Below are 17,247 nucleotides of genomic sequence, written 5' to 3'. Positions count from 1 at the left end.
TGAGGCCGACCCTGCCTGTGCCAGACCCTGTGCTAAGCACTGAGGTTGGCGCAGTGACCAAGGAAGACCGTCATGCCCTCAGAAAACTTGCACTCTCAGAGGGAGTCACTTGGGTTAGCAGAGTGTCTCATGTCCTGCTTTTGCTTCCTGGATTCCTGCAGGGAGGTCGGAGGTGATGATGGGGGCTCCTTAATTTGACACACAGTGTGGCCTTGATGGGACTTTGCCTCAGAGACTCTAACAGGAGACTCTCCAGCCCTGTCTTCAGGGCTCCTGGGCTTATGAGCCTGGGCTCAGCCATGCCCTCTGCCGGTCTCATTGGTACACTGCTGGAGTAGAAGTGTCTGCTGCCCCTCTGTGTCCTGGAGACACAGGGCTGCTGCGTGTGAGATGCTGGATATGAGCTGCCCCCACCCCCATCTTCCTAAAATGTCAACCCAACGGTCCCCTCACTCACCCCTCACTGCATCTAGAGGCCAAGGCATATTCTGTACCTGCCCCTTGCTCTTGTTCCTGCCCTCTCCCTGACCCTCTGGGACTGGTCTTCTCCAAATTGGTTCTTTACTCCCACTTTCTGATTTGAATAGCCCCCTTGTTGCTTTTTCAGGCTAGCGAAACATCCATGGCCACTTCAAGAGCAGTAAGTATTCAGATACAGGTTGGGCAAAGATCATTTTTTACAGATGGGGAAACTGAGGCCCAGTGAGGTCAGCTAGCTACTTCCTGTCAGGACTCCCCAGGTCTTATCTCCCTCAGCCCACCATTTTATATTATCAGTCTCAGGAGGGAGGCAGATTATCTGCCCCTAATTCAGTCTTCTATCTCCCTGACCCGGGCCATCAGTATAGTGTTAAAGAATAAAATTCACGAAAGTCTTAGAGAAAAAAGATTCATGTTTTATTGCCACAGAGAAACTCAAATTGGGAAGCCCTCCCTCCCCACCTCCCCGAAAGACGGCCCGTGACTTCAGGTCACACGTGGAGCAGGTAGAGAAAGTGGCTGGTTTATTCGATGAGGCTGGTGGTCAAGAAATCACCACATGGGTGAGAGGAAACAAAGGACAGACAGACCAGGTCCCCAACCTAGAAAGAGCAGGTGTCAACGCCCAGACCAGGCCTGGCCCGGAGGGAGAGCTGGGGGAGGGGCGCGGTCGGGCTCCTTGATGACTGATGTTTCTCAGGGTCTCAGGCATAGTTGAGAGTAATTTTCTAGGAGAAAAGAGAAAATGGTAGAATGTGACCCCTTCCAATCTGTTGAAACCAGACATCCTTTTCTTTTTGTGTGTTTTTTTTTTCATTATTAAAATATATTTATAGAACAAAATAGAAGTGTCCCTGCCCCTTCGTTCCCCTCTCATTCTCCCTGTCTGGGTGGGGGTGGGGTGGGACACCCTTGTGAACAGGTTAGTGGCACCCAGAACGGAATGTCATATTCTTGCAGCAGGAGTGAGGCTTCCTCTCTGAGCCTCAGTTTCTTCATCTAAAACATGTAAACAATTATAGCACCTTTTCCGGGGATTAATAGTATGACGCAAATAAAGGGCCAATCACAATGCCTGTCACATTTAAGTGTTTGCTAAGTGGTTGTTCTTTGTATGTGATTTTTTTTTAATCTTTATTGTTGAAAGTCCCCTCCACTACAGATGCCCCCCTTTTTTCCCACTGACCACCCCCCCACACCATCACCACCACCACGCACCCATCCTTCCCAGGTCTTGCCTGCACTAGTGTCTGTGTCCATGGGCTAGGCATACATGTAGTAAATTCCCCAGTTAATCTCGCCCTACCCTCCATCCCGCCTTCCCTCTGAGATTCCATGTTTCTATGTCTCTGGGTCTATTTTGTTCATCAGTTTATTTTGTTCATTAGATTCCACATATGAGTGAGGTCATGTGATATTTATCTTTCTCTGACTGTCTTATGAAACCAGGCATCCCTTCATCGAGCTTCTGCACTCCCACAGTTCCTTAGCGTCTTACCTAGTTCACCTGCCATCCCCTCACTTTTGCTGTCCCCTAAAACAGGTTATGTGGTTCTGCCAAGTTAATCTATCACCTCTCCCCCACTGGGGACTCACTTCTTCCTCCTGCCTCTGACCCTTTACACCTGAAAGGCTCACCTCTCTACAGCTGCCCTGCACAATTCCTATCCCAGTCCCTCTCCTTAACCTAGTCTGCCATTCTTCTTCTCATATCTGTTCCTGCATGGTCCCACCTCCAACAGGCCTTCACTCAGCACTCAGAGGTGCCTTCTGAGTAGATCATATCTTGTAAGTTTTTCTTCACACCCTCACATTGGACTCACCTTCTCAGTACCTTTAGAGTACCCACCCAGAGCAAAGCAAGGGCTATGATCCCAGCCCTGCCCCTGGGCGATGGTGCCCCAGCTCCTGGATGAAGCCGAGCCTGGCTCACTCTAATACTCACCTACCAGAACTTCACCCACTGCAGCAGGCCAGGTCGCGCCCGGGAAGCCTGTGGGACAGGGAGAATGTCTGAGTGGACATCGCACTTTCCCCTGCACAACCTCTGCCCTCAGAGCCCTTCTCTCACACGCCAATTTTCTTTGCCCCAGCACTTACCGACGAAGAAAGCGTGACTCCCCCCTGTAAAGAGAAGATCAGAGTAGGTGATATGGGTGCTACAGTGACCTCTCTGGACTCTGCCATGTCCTTGGTGCTCAGAAAGGGCTCAGTGGAAGGGGCAAGATCAAACCAGTTTATCTCAAAGCTCCTTTGGTCTGACTGTAGACATTCAGCCCATGGAAGTTTTTTCACAGCAGAATTTATCATCCAAAGTACACGTTACCCAAGATGATACTGAGTGTGCTCCCTTAGCACACTCTGCCCACAGGAAGTGGATGAGAATAGGTAGGTCTCCCTCTGCCTGCATGGCGGATGGAAATTGGCCACAAATAATTGGCGAAGTGGACACCCACAGGCAGTATGGACCGCCGCTTCACCTGTCAGCAGAGAGTTTCCGATCTCTCTTCTCCTTGAGGACAGGGCTTTACTGTTCTGAGAGGGGGAGGGAAATACCACCTGTTTTTGCTTCACCAGCCCAATTAGTATTTAGCACATTCATTTACTGACTTTGCAAGACTGCTTTCTTTGCAACTGAATGCAACAAAATTCTCAAATGTTCTTCCTTTTAGTTCTTTTGTGGAATGAAACATTTATTCCCACCAACCAAGAGTTCCTGGACAAACCCTGCTTCGCCTATCCTCCTCCCCCTCTACCCCCACCACGCCCAGAAGGTCAGCAGTTAAAGAGGTAGAGAGTGGATACTACAAAGGAAGGCGGCTTGTGCTGCCATGTTTCATGGGATTTTTCTAAGGAGCATATACTGGTATTTCTCTTTGAGAGGATAGTGGTCCCCAGTTTTCTCCATGATGTAGCCACTGCTCCCTTGTAACCTTCTCTGAATGCGGCTGTAAAGAGCCTTGAACCTACTTCCTTTCTCTAAGAGCAGTTTGGAAGTGCAGGATAGAAGGTGTGGAAAGAGATGACTTTCAGAGTGAACAGGATTTGGCCTCAGCTAACCCCCATAGAAGACCCTGGCAGCGAAAGCCTCCCTCCCTCACCTCCACGCAGAGACCCCAATGGGAAAACAGGGCAGTTGCAAGTCTTACCTTAGCGGGGCCCTTGGCGGAGTACTGCCCGCCAGAGACAGTAGGATATGCCTGCTGGTTATAATTGTAGTTCTGCGGAAGAAAGCAAGGGTGGTGGGTAGTGGGGGGTGGGGGGGGGGCAGCACAGAAGGGATGAAACCACTTTTTCTCCGGAATAAACTTGGTTGTTTATTCCCTGCCCTGGCTGGACCTGTCTCAAAGCCCCTGCCTTCTCCCCGTCCTGGTGTCAGGTGTTTTCTTTCCCAGAATCCCCTTCAGCCATCCACAGCCCACACGCTCACCGCCTTATGGTCCCAGCCCAAGTGGCTCTGCCTTCCTCCCTCTCCTAATCCAAGTGTTACTTGGGAGGTGAGGAAAGGAGACCAAGAACAGAAGTGAGGTCTAACTCAGATGGTCATGGGGCAGATCTCTTACCTTAGAAGTTACAGCCGCTACCTCTGGCCATCCTGCACCAGGCTGAGAAATGTACAGAACAGAGGAGTGAAGGAGGAGAATATGAGGTTGGCCAGACTGAGGAACAAGACTGAGAGAGACTGAGGGCCTCCAAGGTCAGTGTGAGGGCAGAGGCTTACCTGACCAGCATTGCCTGCCCTCTTCTGAAGTGATGATGAGGAATAGTCATCCTGCAAGAAAGGGGGCCGCAGTTAGAGTGTCTCCACGGTCCTCAGGCCTTGCCAGACTTGTGGGACTCCAACATCCTGCCGCCTGGGCGCTGCCCTCCTTTTGCAGCACGAGCATCCCACCTACCCCGCCCCGCCCCTCTCAGGAACCCGTGAGTGCTGTCCACAGAGAGGGCAGTGAGCCTGGAGGACACTGATGGTCCAGATAGATACAGGTAGATAGATTTCCACACTCAGAGTTGGGAAGTGAGGGTAGCGAACTGGGTTTAGCAACACCATCCCCACCCAGGCACCTGGAATGTTGGCAGGCTGGCCTGAGACTGAGCTAGAAGGACAATGTGTGGTGCCCACACAGGCTCCCATGGGGGCAGACCCAGGCCCCTAAGCCCCAGCCCACCTTTTGCTGATGCCAAACCCTGCTCCCCACATAGGCCCTTTTATCCCTGTTCACAATGTTGTTTGTGAGGCAACGTGGAGTATATAACGTTAGCTCTGGGTCAAAGAGAAAGGGGAGAAACACAAGGACATAGATGAAGGCACTGCAGATGCACTACCCTCTCCCTCCCCCAGGTGAGGCAGGGAAATTCCTAAGCGGTGGGAGAGAAGTTCAGTTCCTTCCATCATCACTTTTCTACTCACACACACACACACACACACACACACACACACACACACGCAGCCACCTCACACACACACAGGGTTAGGATGTTCTTCTTAACTCTGGCTGACGTTGAGTTTCAGCCCTAACACTGAGGTCACAAACCGGTTACCACAGGCCTCCAGACATTTTTTGCTTGGTTTGCATTTTTAAAATGGATTTCGTTGTAAGCAACTCAATATCGGATTTCTAGCTTTCCTTGAAGAATCAGGTGGTGTGGTCACACTGGGACGGCATGCGTACATGACAACACTCAGTTGGAAGGCCTTGGCCCCTCCGTTGCATGGCCCCACCTGTCCGACTTCAGGTTCCTGGCCCATGTCGATGAGTGAATAGGCACCCTTTGCCTTAGTGCCTAAGAGACCTGATTCCTGAAGGCCACTGGCCATGCGGAATCGAGGTGCGGCTTTCTGGAAGACCCAGGGGTCCTGCCCATCCTCCCAGAATGCAGAAATTCAGACCCTGTGCACCTGCCTGCGGTTAACAATGACTTGATCCCTCCCCCCCCGCCCCCTGCCCCAACACCTGCTGTTTCCCTTCAGCTTTCCTCCTAGTTCCCCCTCTTTCCAGTTCTGAGGTCCTTCCCTCTTCCCACCCTCCTAGTCCCGGTCACCTGTTCACCCTGCAGTACCCACCCAGCTGTGGCTTCCCCCCCCCCCGCCCCCCACGCCAGGCCAGGCCCAGCAGGAGCGGCAGCAGAGCCGAGACAGTGGCCAACTTCATATCCCCGTGCCTGTGAGGGCCCCCACCCTGGGCCTGGGCTTTAATCCTCAGGAGGACCTGCCACCCTGTTCTTTCTTCAGTGACTCACAGCTTCTCTCTCCCACCCCACCCCCACTCAGCGTTGCATAAAGGAAAGTGGGAAGGGAGGGAGGCACCCTCCCTCAGCAGAGAGGGTAAGGAACTGGCACAGAATCTGCAAGCTATTGCCAAGGACCCAGCACCCCACATCCCCAGAGATGAGCTTCCTGACCCCAAAACAAGAGGTTCTGCTGCCCTTACCTCAATAATGGCTTTCCAGTTCAAAAAAGGAGTATTGTGTTTGAAATCCTGGAGGAAGAAGGAGAGATTGAGTGGACCACAGGGAGACAGAGGGTGGAGTGTGGCAGCTCATTGGGAAAGTTTCAGGACCACGCACAAGAATGGGTTTTGGAGCCCGGGTGTGGTTGGGGTTAGATGAAGATACGCCTATTAAGGGTGTTAGAATTTCTGATGGTATTCGTGATAAGATTTGGATGAGATTGCCCATCTCCAAAATCAACAGAGGGGGGGGGGGGTTGTGACAGGAGCTGGGGTTTGGCTGCCTTGAGGGAGATAAAGAGAGGGACAGGATGACCAGGGTCCTAGTTCTTCAAAAAGTGAGAATTGTCCTACCTCCCAGAGTCGACTGAAGTAGAGGAGGGCTCGAGTGCTGGGGGATGGGACTTGGCCCTGTGGATGAAAGGTGGGGAGCAGGTTAGCCGAGAGCTTGACCCCCTGATCATCTAAGCCCCTACTCTTGCTCCCACCATTTCTCGGTCTTCATAATTGCACTATGACTAAGATTTAGGGGGAAGCTGGGTGTCTTTAGGGGCCAGAAAACTATTTTTGCAAGCAGAGAGAGAGAGAGAAGCTAGATCTCTGGAGCCATTAGCTGTCCTTCCCGCCCCTCGCACACAGGGTGTTCTTCTCTATCCCATTGTCCCCTTCCTCTGGCTGAACATAACTGTAGCAAAACCTCAGGACTAAGACCCGCCCACAGAGCTTCCTGCCTTTTCCCCTGCCATGCCACCTCCAGCCCATTTCCCAAATCTGTGGGGCTTAAGTTACCCCTTCCACGCCCGCCCTGGGGTAACAGTTGAGACGTAAGAAAGGAGCAGACACCAGGAGTGTGGGGCAGCTAAGGTTTATTTCAAGGGCAAAGGTTGAGATTAGTGGTGAATAGCGTTTTTTTAAGAAGGGGTGGGGGGCTCCCATCCATCTGGTAGCTCCTTGTCTGGAGGTCACGGGGTGTGAAAGCTCCCGTCGTCCTGGGCAAAGAAATGGGTTCTAAGAGGGAGCTTGAGGAATAGGACTTCAGGGAGTAATGGAAAGTCAAGGTTATATTAGTCCCCTGCTCCAGAAATCTGCAGGGACTTTTTTGAACCACGGCTGTCATCCAGTCAACCCCAGATATTCCAGCTTGGGCTTGAAAACTCTCATACCTTGCCAGGAATGTTATGTACAGCCCCCCTGTCCTCACTCCTTACTCTGTAGGAAGTCCTCAGCACCTCACCCTGCACTGTGAAGGAGCCAGGGCTCGCCCTTCCCTTCTCTGCCCAACTCTGTCCTGTCCCTCTTCTGAGATCTGTGTCTCTGGGAAGTCATCCCAGATGAATCCTGCCTGACCGCAGGCACTCACTGTGCTGCCCCCTCTAGATGTGCAAACACGCTTGGCTATCTGTCCTGGCCCGCTGGGAGGTCGTCTGTGTGTGCCCGAAGGTCCCCATGCTCAGGCGTCTGGCTTCCCCAGTAAGGAGTTCACAGTAAGGAGTCTTGCCCCACCAGAGGCTGTGCTTCTAAACCAGAAACAGCCTATTTTGTTCATTTAGTTCATGCAGACCAGACTGTGCTGCATCTGGGCACATCTGTATCTTCCGTCTTCCACTTCCCCCCTATCCCAAAGGGCAGGCTTTGACTTTCCTGGGGTTTGGGCTGCCTCTTTGCCTCCCCCTGTGAGGATCCCTTTCCCCCGCCCCTCCCCCCCCACAAGTTTTGGAGGACAGGATCCTAGTCTTCATTTTTTTTAAGTGAAGGCTTAGAAACTCAACTGGACACGGCCAGTCAGGTGGCTAGAATGGCTGTGACGGGCAGGGGGGGTCTGACTTCTAGAGAGCAAGTCCCCATGGTGAGAAGCAGCAGCTGCTCAGCTTTAGTTTGTTGTAGCTCACGGAACGGGGCCCTGTGTTGGCAAATTTTTCAGTAGAAGTCAGAAATCCAAGCCATTGTGTGAAGTCTACCCATTTTCAAACTTTGGCAACTGATTCATATTGTGTGTGTTTTTTAATGTATCCAAAAAAAAATATCACATAATTGGGCTGCCAGTTACAGCTTTTGCTTTTCGTATTTGTGTGGGTTGTTTGTCTGCTCTCAATCCTCTCCTTCCAGTCCACTCTCTCTACTATTCTGGTGTCACGTCGGCTTGGCCAGGGGGTTCCCTACAAGAGGAGGGGGTGGGCAGGGAGGAAGAAGAAAGGGCTCCTGGGCCCACGTGTCCCCTAATATTACGTACGTACAGGGCACCCACGAGGCACTCAATACATGTTGGCTTCCTCCTTCCCTTCTCTCTCTGTGTCAGTCCTCATGTGGCCTTTTAGCTCCACCTGACTGTTCAGTCCACTCTCCCACCCTGGCCTCTGCTGCCTCTCTGATTTCCTGAGTATTACACCTCCTTACTCTCCCATTAACCTCCAGGTCTCGGAGGGGAGACTGAGGTGTAGAACTGTGCACGTCTGCATGTTAGGATATGAAAGAGGCCCATTCATTTCTCATCCTCAATACCCAACTGTTTGCAAAGTCTCCCTCTCTTCATATCTCAGCTGTTCTTCCTCCTTGTTTTTTTGTTTGTTTGTTTGGGGTGGGGTTTGTTTTTTTTTTTTTTTAGCACTATCCAAAATGCTCTTCATGGCCATCATCATTATTTCACCTGGCTCAGAGGTTTAGCTTTCTTCTCTTTCTATATTCCTCTCCCACAAAGATCATATGACATGGCCTTCCAGCCCTTACCTTGTTTATGGCATCCCAGTTAATGAAGCCCAGCTTGGATTTAAAGTTCTGCAAAGAAGAGGAGGGGGAAAAAAAGGAGACTGGCCAAATTGGATCATAATAATGAAATTGGCTCGGGGCCTCGGGACAAGAGAGGTCAAGGACCACCACTGTCAGAAGTTCTAGAAAGAGGACTTCATCCTGTGAGGTCAAGGGGCCAGGGTTTTGGTTTTCCAAAAGAGAATGAATGAGCAGAGCAACCTTGCTGAACTCACCTTCCAGAAGGTGTCGAAGTTGAAGAGCCCAGGAGATGTCTGAGAGTTCTAAGGAACCAATGAGAAATGGGATGCGAGTGAGAACACGCTTTGTGAGCAAGAGGCAGGGGCAGGCGCTATGGATGTCTGGAGGGTCCTGGCTTAAGGTGGGGTGATGCCTCCACTCACCAAATTATCGATTCCACCGACAGCTTCACCTCCCCCACTGGACCCTTGCCCCTGGGTGGGGAAAGGGGACTGCTGTTCAAGGCTCATGCATCTTGTTATGCATACCACCCATCAGCCTGCTCCTGGCCCACGCATCTTTGCCTTTGCTCAAGCACCATGTGCCCTCTGTAAAGCCACCTCTCTTCTTTACACAGCACCTAAGAACCTCACCTCCAGAAAGCCTTCCTGGAATGACTCATTATTTGCTGCCTAGAATAACCCTACCCACTCCCTAATACATAGCCTCTCTGTGCGCCAAGCGCTGTGCCTCATCCGGCCATGTCCTTTGTGGAGATGTCTCCGTTTGACAGATGAGGAAACTGACACTCAGCACTGCCCAGCAGCTTGCCTCAGATCTGTCTCCATGCCAGACCTCAGTGTCTGGACCCTGAGCCCCCTTGGCCGGGTTATGATGCAGAAAGCTCTGCAGTAGCTGTGGGGGTGAGGACGTTGGGCTTCACGGTGCCCGTTTTACCCAAGGGGAAGGCCAGACTCATAGACGTCAACTGACTTGCCTAAAGATCCACAGGTGACAAGTGATCTCCCATTTGTAAGTCAAAGTTCACTGCCTTTGTGCTTCTCAAACACTGCCTTCTGAAGTATGATGTTTAAAATCCCCCCTTAGCTAGCCATTCTTCTGTTATTTTAATCTATTTTTTCTCTTGAAGAGGTAATAGGACTGGTTGCAGTTGGAAGGAGGGAGAGAATGGATGAATCAAGGAGAATGGCAGGGATCCTGGACCCCTGTTGGTCTCCTGGTGGTCACCTGACAGATTCAGAGAAACTGATATTTCTCTTCCTTTTCCCAGGCCCTTGGCATTCTATCCCCACACTCCACCATCCCTTCTCCTAAAGACATCCCTGCTCACCTGATAATTGCCTTGGGAGTTTCCAACGAGGCGACTACCTTCCCTGCTTATTTCCTGAGGGGAGAGAAAATAGAGAAGAGTTGGTGGGGAGGCAGGCAAGATGGGAGGTGAGATGTAGGTGAAGGATTCCTGAATCAGGGGCCTGAGGCAGTAGCACAGCTGAGTCCTTCTCTTGGGGTAGCTCTGTCTTTCCTGGCAACTCTTGTTCCTCCCCCCCCCCCTTGTGGTTGGGGCTGCTTCTCACGTAGGATGTTCATGGGTACCATCCCCATCTGTTTCTATTCAGTCTGCAAGCCGTCCACGATTCAGTAGGAAGGGCCTTGGCCACCAAGTAGGAACCAGCCAGGCTGCTGTACTGAATTAATTCAAAAATGCAGGCCGGGCTGATGTTTTGCTGTAGTCAGGAAGGTGATGCCAGCGGGAGAGTCCCTGGGAGATGAGGCGGCACAGAAGTCAACTGCTAGTCTCCTCCAATAGCAGAGGTCGGCTCCTTTGGAGATCTGCTTTTACTGTTTGGTATGGATCCCAGACCCATCGGCACCTCTTCATTCCCAGAGCGAAAATCTAGACAGGCTGGGAATGGGGACTGCCTGCCCTGTTGGTATTGCTGCTGCCACCATCCCTACTCTCCTCGCCCTGATGTCGCCAGAGCCGCCAGGGCCTCTGAAGCCCTGCGGGACAAGACAGTGAAACACAGCTCATTGTTTTACTAGGTCCATCCCTGCAAATTCACGTGTGACTTAACAGGATTCCTCTTAAAATCCTAATGGAAATCTCTTTGGAACCTGTCAAAATCATCTTGACGTTCATTTGGAAGAATAAATGCCTACAACTCGGTCAGAAAACACTGGAAAAGATGAGCAGCGAAGGGACTTGTACTAGCAGATATGAATGTACTATGAAGCGACCACGAACAAAACTGTGGTTCCTGTCCCAGAACAGATCAATCCATTTAACAAAATAGAACTCCCAGAAGCTCTCCCCAAATATTAAGGTACATACACATGATGTTCTAATTCAGTGGTAGAAATGATTCAATACACAGGGCTGGGAATACCAGTTACGTTTTTTTGGGGGGGGAAACTTATTTATACCTCACAGTTCCCTCCCTCCTATTTTTCTCTGATTGTCACTTCCTACGGCAGCACACAGATCTGATCCAAAGGGTAGGGGCCTGCCTAGTTGCATCCAGGAGTGGACTAGACAATATATACCAAAATACCGCCCGGGCGGATTAAAGAGTTAAATGTAACGACGAAATTACAGAAGTATTAGTCATGCTAGTAGAAAATAAAGACCTTTGTTTTCAAGAGCAGACACCATAGAAAAGCAGACTTTTGGTATGTAGAAAAACTACAAGCAGAGTAACAAACTAGGAGAAGTTTTCTTGAAACCTGTCTACCCACAAAAGGTTAGTCTGCCCAATATTTTAGGAGCTCTTCGGAGAGCCTTGCCAATGTAGCATCACGGGGCTGTGCTCCTCGCCCTGCAGGCGACGCTCACACCGGCTGCTGCTGCTCTGCACCAGCCTCCCCCAGAGCCTGTTGGAAGCCAGGATCTGGGCAACACCCCAGAGCTGATTCAGAACCCGCATTTTTCCCAAGACCTCCGGGCCCTTCGTGGGCCCCTTAGTGTAGCACTTCCCCTGTCGGTGCTGCAGGTTCTGACAGAAAGCCCAAATTTCCAGAATAACTAGGCGGGGGACGCATGCTTCCAAAAACACCGTTTCAAACCAACATCATAGGGCCTGCCAAACTGTTCTCACTAGCCAGGCACAGGGCGCTGGAAACAATTACGTTTCTAAAAGGACTGGCCTTCAGGTGATTTTCACAGCCCCGTCGGTGCGGGTATGTCACATAAGGATTTGCAATTAATTATTCCTGTGGAGATGGTTAGTAACTTTATGCGCTTGGTCTCTGCCCCTAAATTGTAATTCCCCACAAACCGGGTTGAGGCGAAGATTAGCCTTAGGAGCGGAGAGCAGAGCTGGGCTACAAGGAGTGGGCACAGGGGCAGTGATGAGCGGTGGTCACCACGAGTTTGGCTCTCACCTGAGCCCCAGATCCAGGCACTCGGACATCATTTCCTGGGTTGTCACACTGTGGGCGAGAGAAAGAGAGAAGACTTGCTCTCCGTTCCTACCCGGACGCCCGTGCCAGCCCTCGAGTTGCAGCCTTTTTAGCCCCGAGGTTCACGCACATCGGCCCCACCCGAGCAGCGGTCCACCCCACTCTCAGCCCCGGCCGTCACTCTCCCACCATCCACGGGGCCTCCTCTTTTCCCTCCCACGGCTTCAGTTTCGGGGGGATCCGTGCAGGGGCACACCGGAGACACTCACCCCGGGTTTGTTTCCACCACCACTCCCTCCACTGCTTCCTGAGGAAGAGCTGCCACTGTGTTCCTACAAGGGACGGCAAGGGTCCACCTGCTGTCTGCCAGGGACTTGGGAGGGACCCGACGATTCCCGGCCAAGTGACCCCCCTCTGCCCGCCCGCTATCTGCAGCCGCTCGTTCACGGCGGGAAGTCGTGGGAGCACGGGCAGGACGAGGTGTGGCCGAGCGCATTTGGGAATGTGGGGTAACCCGGGGGACTTCCGAGCTGCTGCTCCCACTTCCCACCACGTGCCAGGGGTGGAAGGCCTCGTGCCAGGGGTGGAAGGCCTCGGAGCCTGGCTGCACCAAAGTCCCCCGAGGCCGGCGGGCAGGCTGGCCTCGTTCTGCCCTCCCCCTGTCTCTCCTCTCCCCTGGCCCTCTCCTGGAACCTAGCGAGGGGAGAGCGCCACTGGCAGGGAGCCTGGTCCACACGCCTAGAATTTTCCAAGGGGAAATTAGATGGGGGAAAAGCCGGCGGTACAGGGAGCAGTGAATTACAGCAGCTTGTGCTATCTGGCTTGTTCTAGTTGCCTCCCTCCTCTTGCCCGACACCTTTCCCGGACTCCAAAGGAAGCCGGCAGGGTTCTCCCTCTCCAGGCCCCCCTCCTGGAGATCCCGCCTAACCCAGCTGACAGGCTGTGGTCCCTCCCTGGTCCTCTCACCATCGGGAGGGGCCTCGCGGGCGTGCAGCATATGTATTAGTTTGCCTGTACCACCGCCCCGTCATGCCTGAAGTCTCCATGTGTGCAGGCTCGCCCCCATTCCCCCGGGAGCATGCCTAACAAGTGTCATGTTGTTCCGTGCCCACCTCTCTTCTCCCACCCACCACCCCCAGCGGTAGTCAGATTCCCAAGTGGCCACCACTGCAGGGATAGGGGTCCGACAGGAGAGAGAAGATCCCCACCGCCATGGAGCAGAGATAAGGGACAGGGGGAGCAGAGGTAGGGAGGGCACCTCTCCGGAAGCCTGCGTGGTGGGGCTGGGGAGGTGGGAGGCAAAGTGAAGGAGCCACCGGGTGACCTCTGCCAGGGATGCCGCCCACCCCAGGGCGGGCAGCGTTCGGGAAGGCCTTGGAGCGCATCTCCTCGGCCGGGACCTGCACGGGCCTCAGCCTCCTCTCTGCCTTCAGCACAGGAGCAGAGCTCACCCAGTTGCCCCCAGAACCGCTGCTGCCGCTGCTGCCGCCACTGCTGCCGTCACTGCCACTGCTGCCGCCACTGCCTCTGCCGCCGCCACTGCTGCTGCCACTGTTGCTGCCACTGTTGCTGCCACTGCTGCCGCCACTGCTGCCACTGCCGCCGCCACTGCCGCCACTGCCACCGCTGCTGCCACTGTTGCTGCCACCGCTGCTGCCACTGTTGCTGCCACCGCTGCTGCCGCTGTTGCTGCCACCGCCACTGTCACTGCTGCCGCCACTGCTTCCCTGAGGGACCAGAGCGAGGACTAAAGGTGAGAACCCCGGTTGCTTCCCCCACCCCCATGCGCTCCTGCTCAGGCATCTTCCTGCCCAGTCCGAGGAAAGAGAGCTGTTTCCTCCCTGTGCCGCACGCTTCAGGCGCCCCTCCTCTTACCCAAGAGTTGCTGGAGCTTCCCCCGGAGCTGGAGGGCGGAGAGTTGGTGCACTGCGGGAGAGAGCGGACAGGTGAGGGGTGAGATTTCAGAGAGGGCCGGCGCCACAGGCCCTGCTCTCCTTCCTCACCGGGCTCGGCTTTCTCTCCCCACGTGTTCCTCCCGCACCCCATCCCACTGACATCCCTCTCTCCCTTGCCTCCTCCCGCGCTCCTCTCTCCCTGGCCAATCTGCCTTCCCCATCTCTCTTGCCTCTTTGTCTCTCCTGCTTTCTGTCACAGGCACCCGGACACCCTCTTCCTCCCCCGACCTCTTCCTCTTACCTCCGTGTTCGGATTGCCGTTGCCCCTCACGGAGCCATAACCAGGTTGGGCCACAGCTCCCTGCAGGGAGGGTGAGACTGAGTATGGGATCTGAAGGCTGAGGGAGGCAGGAGAGTGTGGGCTTGAAGGGGTGAAGGTACGGGATCAGGGCTGGCCGCTTACTTTACCTGAGCGTTGGTCCCCACGTTGTATGGCCCTCCATTGCCTCCTTGGCCCCAGGAGCTTCCTTGAGAGTTGGTTCCAAAGCTGCCCCCTGAGCCTCCAGAGACTCCATGGATCCAGGGATTGCCCTGGCTTTGGGCTCTGAGGCCACCCTGAGAACCAAAGGTGCCGTGGCCTCCAGATGGAGGCTGGCCATTGGTTCCCTGCAAAGACAACATGCATGCACTTAGTGTGTGTGACCTGATCACTCGTGACGGGGCAGGGCAGGCAGAGCAGCTGAGCTAGAGAGGAGCCAGAGCAGGGCACAAGGAGAGGCAGGGAGAGACCCCAGGGCACAAGGAGAGGCAGAGAGAGGATGCACAACATGGACGGGAACTGCCCCCGGACAGCCGCAAATAAGACTCCTTCATCGTCCCATTGATTCCCAAGATACTCAACCCAGCTTCCTACAGCCCCCCGTTTCCACACCCAGCTTCCTCCCAGCCACTCACCCAAGCACTGTTGCTGCCAGGCATCCCCTGCCAGGAGCTGTGGGCAGCATCTATTCCGTGTCGAATAACGTTCTCAGTCTGTGTGCCAGCCTCGCTCCCAGTGTTCCCAAGAGCGTGGGCTGCCTCTCCAGCCCCTTGGCCAATGGCCTCCCTGATCCCATGACCAATGGCATCTCCCACCGCCTGTCCAGCAGCTTCCCCAAAACCTGTTCCAGCGCTTGCCCCTCCACCTAGCAACGGGCCAGCCTCCCCACTGCCCAGGTACAGGGCCAGCAGGAGGCAGGCCAGGGACCCCTGGAACTTCATCTCTGCCTCACTCCTTCTCCCTCCTAAGTGTCTTTCCCCACCCAAGTTTCCTTCTGTTGGCCCTTTCCCGTCTCTGTGTCTGTGTGCCCGCCTCCGTTCTCTTCTTCCTTCTTCCTTCTGGTTCTCACTCCTTCTAGGTCTGCAGCCGCCTCTCTCCTTTCCCAGACTCCCCTGCCTTCCCAGAGGCCTCCTCCCTGCCCCTACTCCTTATACTGCAGCTTGGGAGAAGGTGACGGGGCTGGGCAGCCCGGAGTCCCTCCTCCCAGTGACTCAAGGCCAGCACCGATAGGGTAATGAGCTGTAATTGTGAGTCTGAAAGTCTGTGTTGAAACAGAGAGGGCGCCCATGCATCAGGGAGGGAGGGAGACATGGAATGAGATGGATGCAAAGTGTTCCAGTTTCCCAACAGGAGGAATTTGGGGCGCAGGGTGGGGATGGGGGCATCTGAGGAGATAGTCTGTTGGTGTCTCCTACCACCTCGGTAGGCGGAGGGAAATCACAGGCTGGGCCCCACCAGTGGGGCAAGGATACGAAACTCAGTGGGAGAGGGGGCAGGTGAGTTAGGTGTAAGCTAGCCTCGGTCGGGGGCATCAGAATGGCGACAGGTGACCTTTCTCTCCGTTTAAGTTAGCCTTTGCCTCTCCCATTTCTCTTCTCCCCCAGGCTGCCATCTAAAGGTGCCTGCCCTCACCCTCTCCACAACTCCAGAGAGCCTGGGAGCTGAGACTGGCCTCGGGTTTCAGTAGGGACCCCAGGCCTCCGGGAAGGGAGTGGCCACGACCCTGAGCGTGGTCATCAGGGTGTCTCAGTTAACATCCTGGTGGCTCTTGGCTAAGAAAGCTGGGTGTGGAGCAGGGGAACTGGGCGGGCCAGCCACCCCCAGGGAATGAGTGGGAGGGAAAGACCTTGGGAGGGAGCAGCTGACCCAAGCACCCATCCTGTTTACCTGTTACGGAAGGGACACGTGTGTGAGTTCATGGCCTCCTGGAAGGGCTAGGACTGCACCAGCTCACCCCACCCACCCCCAGTCTCCCCCCCGCCCCAGGGGCCAGGATGACCCTGGCAAGGGAGGAGGGGTCAGCACCAGAGCAGGAGCCCTAAGTCAGCAGCATGATGCTCTGCGGGTCCCAGCTCAGGATGTGGAACTTGGTCAGATCTCATCCCTGCTTAGCAAGCATGGCTGCCTCTGTACTCCCAGGAGCCCAGGCCCTCCCACTTGCCACTGCCTTGTTTCACCACGACTCATCGCCCAGTTAGGAGGGGTCGGTTTCCATCTGCCTTTCTCAATGTCTCCCAGTCAGTCTCTCTCTCCACCCCAGCACCCACACCCCAACTTGTAACATTCAACACCTCTCACCATGTGAAAACAATCCCTGTCTGCCCTCAGCAGCTCCTACCTCCTTGTTATTCATCTCTGACTCTTCAGTGATAATAATAAATGCGGTGGTAATAATAATAATAATAATAATAATAATAATAATCATTGCAGCTCCAATCTATCAAGGGCTTTCTATGTGTCCGGCACTGGACTATACACTTTAAGGCTCAGACAGCCCTGGAGATCGGTCTTATTATTATTACCCCATTTAGAGTTGGAGAAGTTGGGGTTCAGAGAGAACATGTGAATGTGTGGTAGAGCAAAACCCAAGCCCAGCCTGCCCCACTCCTAAGCCCTGACCCCCAGCATTTTCTGTCACCTCAGTATTTCAGACCTCCCCCTGCTTTTCAAAACCCTCATTCTTCCCTGGATAGAATTGGTTTTGGGTTTTGTCCTGGCATCTTGTGGGGGGAGGGGAGCAGGAGTAAATCCGAGGTCTCCAGGATTGGTGATGGAGACCCCAGCCCTGAGCCTGCTGCTTCCCATTGGCCGAGGACAGGACCTTGGCAGGCAGCAGAGTGACCGCTGACTCAGCCTCCTTGCCACACTTCCCTCGTGGGACACTCCTGCACAATGGCATACATCTGCCCTCTCCCTTCTTTACTGCTAAGACTGTTCTTTAAGCTAGCTTACTTTCTTAATACATTTTAAGAGAATATTTTAT

At 53.9% G+C, this 17,247-nt stretch overlaps 1 protein-coding gene across 5 annotated transcripts; it reads right to left on the bottom strand.

Annotated features, from left to right (window-relative positions):
• Positions 1-875: 875 nt before the first annotated feature.
• DMKN (dermokine) lies at positions 876-15,426 on the bottom strand. 5 transcript variants are annotated; one of them, XM_054711248.1, is made up of 19 exons: positions 14,900-15,425; positions 14,414-14,611; positions 14,247-14,306; positions 13,926-13,976; positions 13,502-13,777; positions 12,320-12,382; positions 12,033-12,080; positions 9,982-10,035; positions 9,074-9,124; positions 8,906-8,953; positions 8,652-8,699; positions 6,282-6,338; positions 5,910-5,957; positions 4,202-4,252; positions 4,044-4,085; positions 3,630-3,701; positions 2,581-2,604; positions 2,426-2,473; positions 876-1,208 (listed from the first exon to the last, which is right to left on the bottom strand). In XM_054711248.1, exons 1-18 carry the CDS (start codon positions 15,203-15,205, stop codon positions 2,426-2,428), a joined length of 1,545 nt encoding a protein of 514 aa, XP_054567223.1. In that variant the 5' UTR covers positions 15,206-15,425; the 3' UTR covers positions 876-1,208. The 5 variants fall into 5 exon arrangements, with proteins under 5 accessions (XP_054567223.1, XP_054567225.1, XP_054567226.1 ...); XM_054711250.1 differs by having other exon boundaries at positions 2,430-2,473; XM_054711251.1 differs by lacking the exon at positions 2,581-2,604 and having other exon boundaries at positions 14,900-15,426.
• Between the last annotated feature and the right edge of the window lie 1,821 nt (positions 15,427-17,247).

This window comes from Eptesicus fuscus, chromosome 21 (genome assembly GCF_027574615.1).
Source record: "Eptesicus fuscus isolate TK198812 chromosome 21, DD_ASM_mEF_20220401, whole genome shotgun sequence".
Taxonomy (NCBI): domain Eukaryota; kingdom Metazoa; phylum Chordata; class Mammalia; order Chiroptera; family Vespertilionidae; genus Eptesicus; species Eptesicus fuscus.
The sequence above is the reverse complement of the archived record's forward strand: the minus strand, read 5'-3'. Positions and strand labels throughout refer to the sequence as shown.

Bases quoted from the DNA above. Each gene is read 5' to 3' on its own strand.
- DMKN (XM_054711248.1), bottom strand. From the start codon at position 15,205: ATGAAGTTCCAGGGGTCCCTGGCCTGCCTCCTGCTGGCCCTGTACCTG. The intron at 10,036-12,032 runs GTGAGAGCCAAA...CTCTCCCCTCAG, and splicing joins TGCCTGGATCTGGGGCTCAG to GAAATAAGCAGGGAAGGTAG. The intron at 4,253-5,909 runs GTAAGGGCAGCA...CCTTTCTTGCAG, and splicing joins ACTGGAAAGCCATTATTGAG to GATGACTATTCCTCATCATC.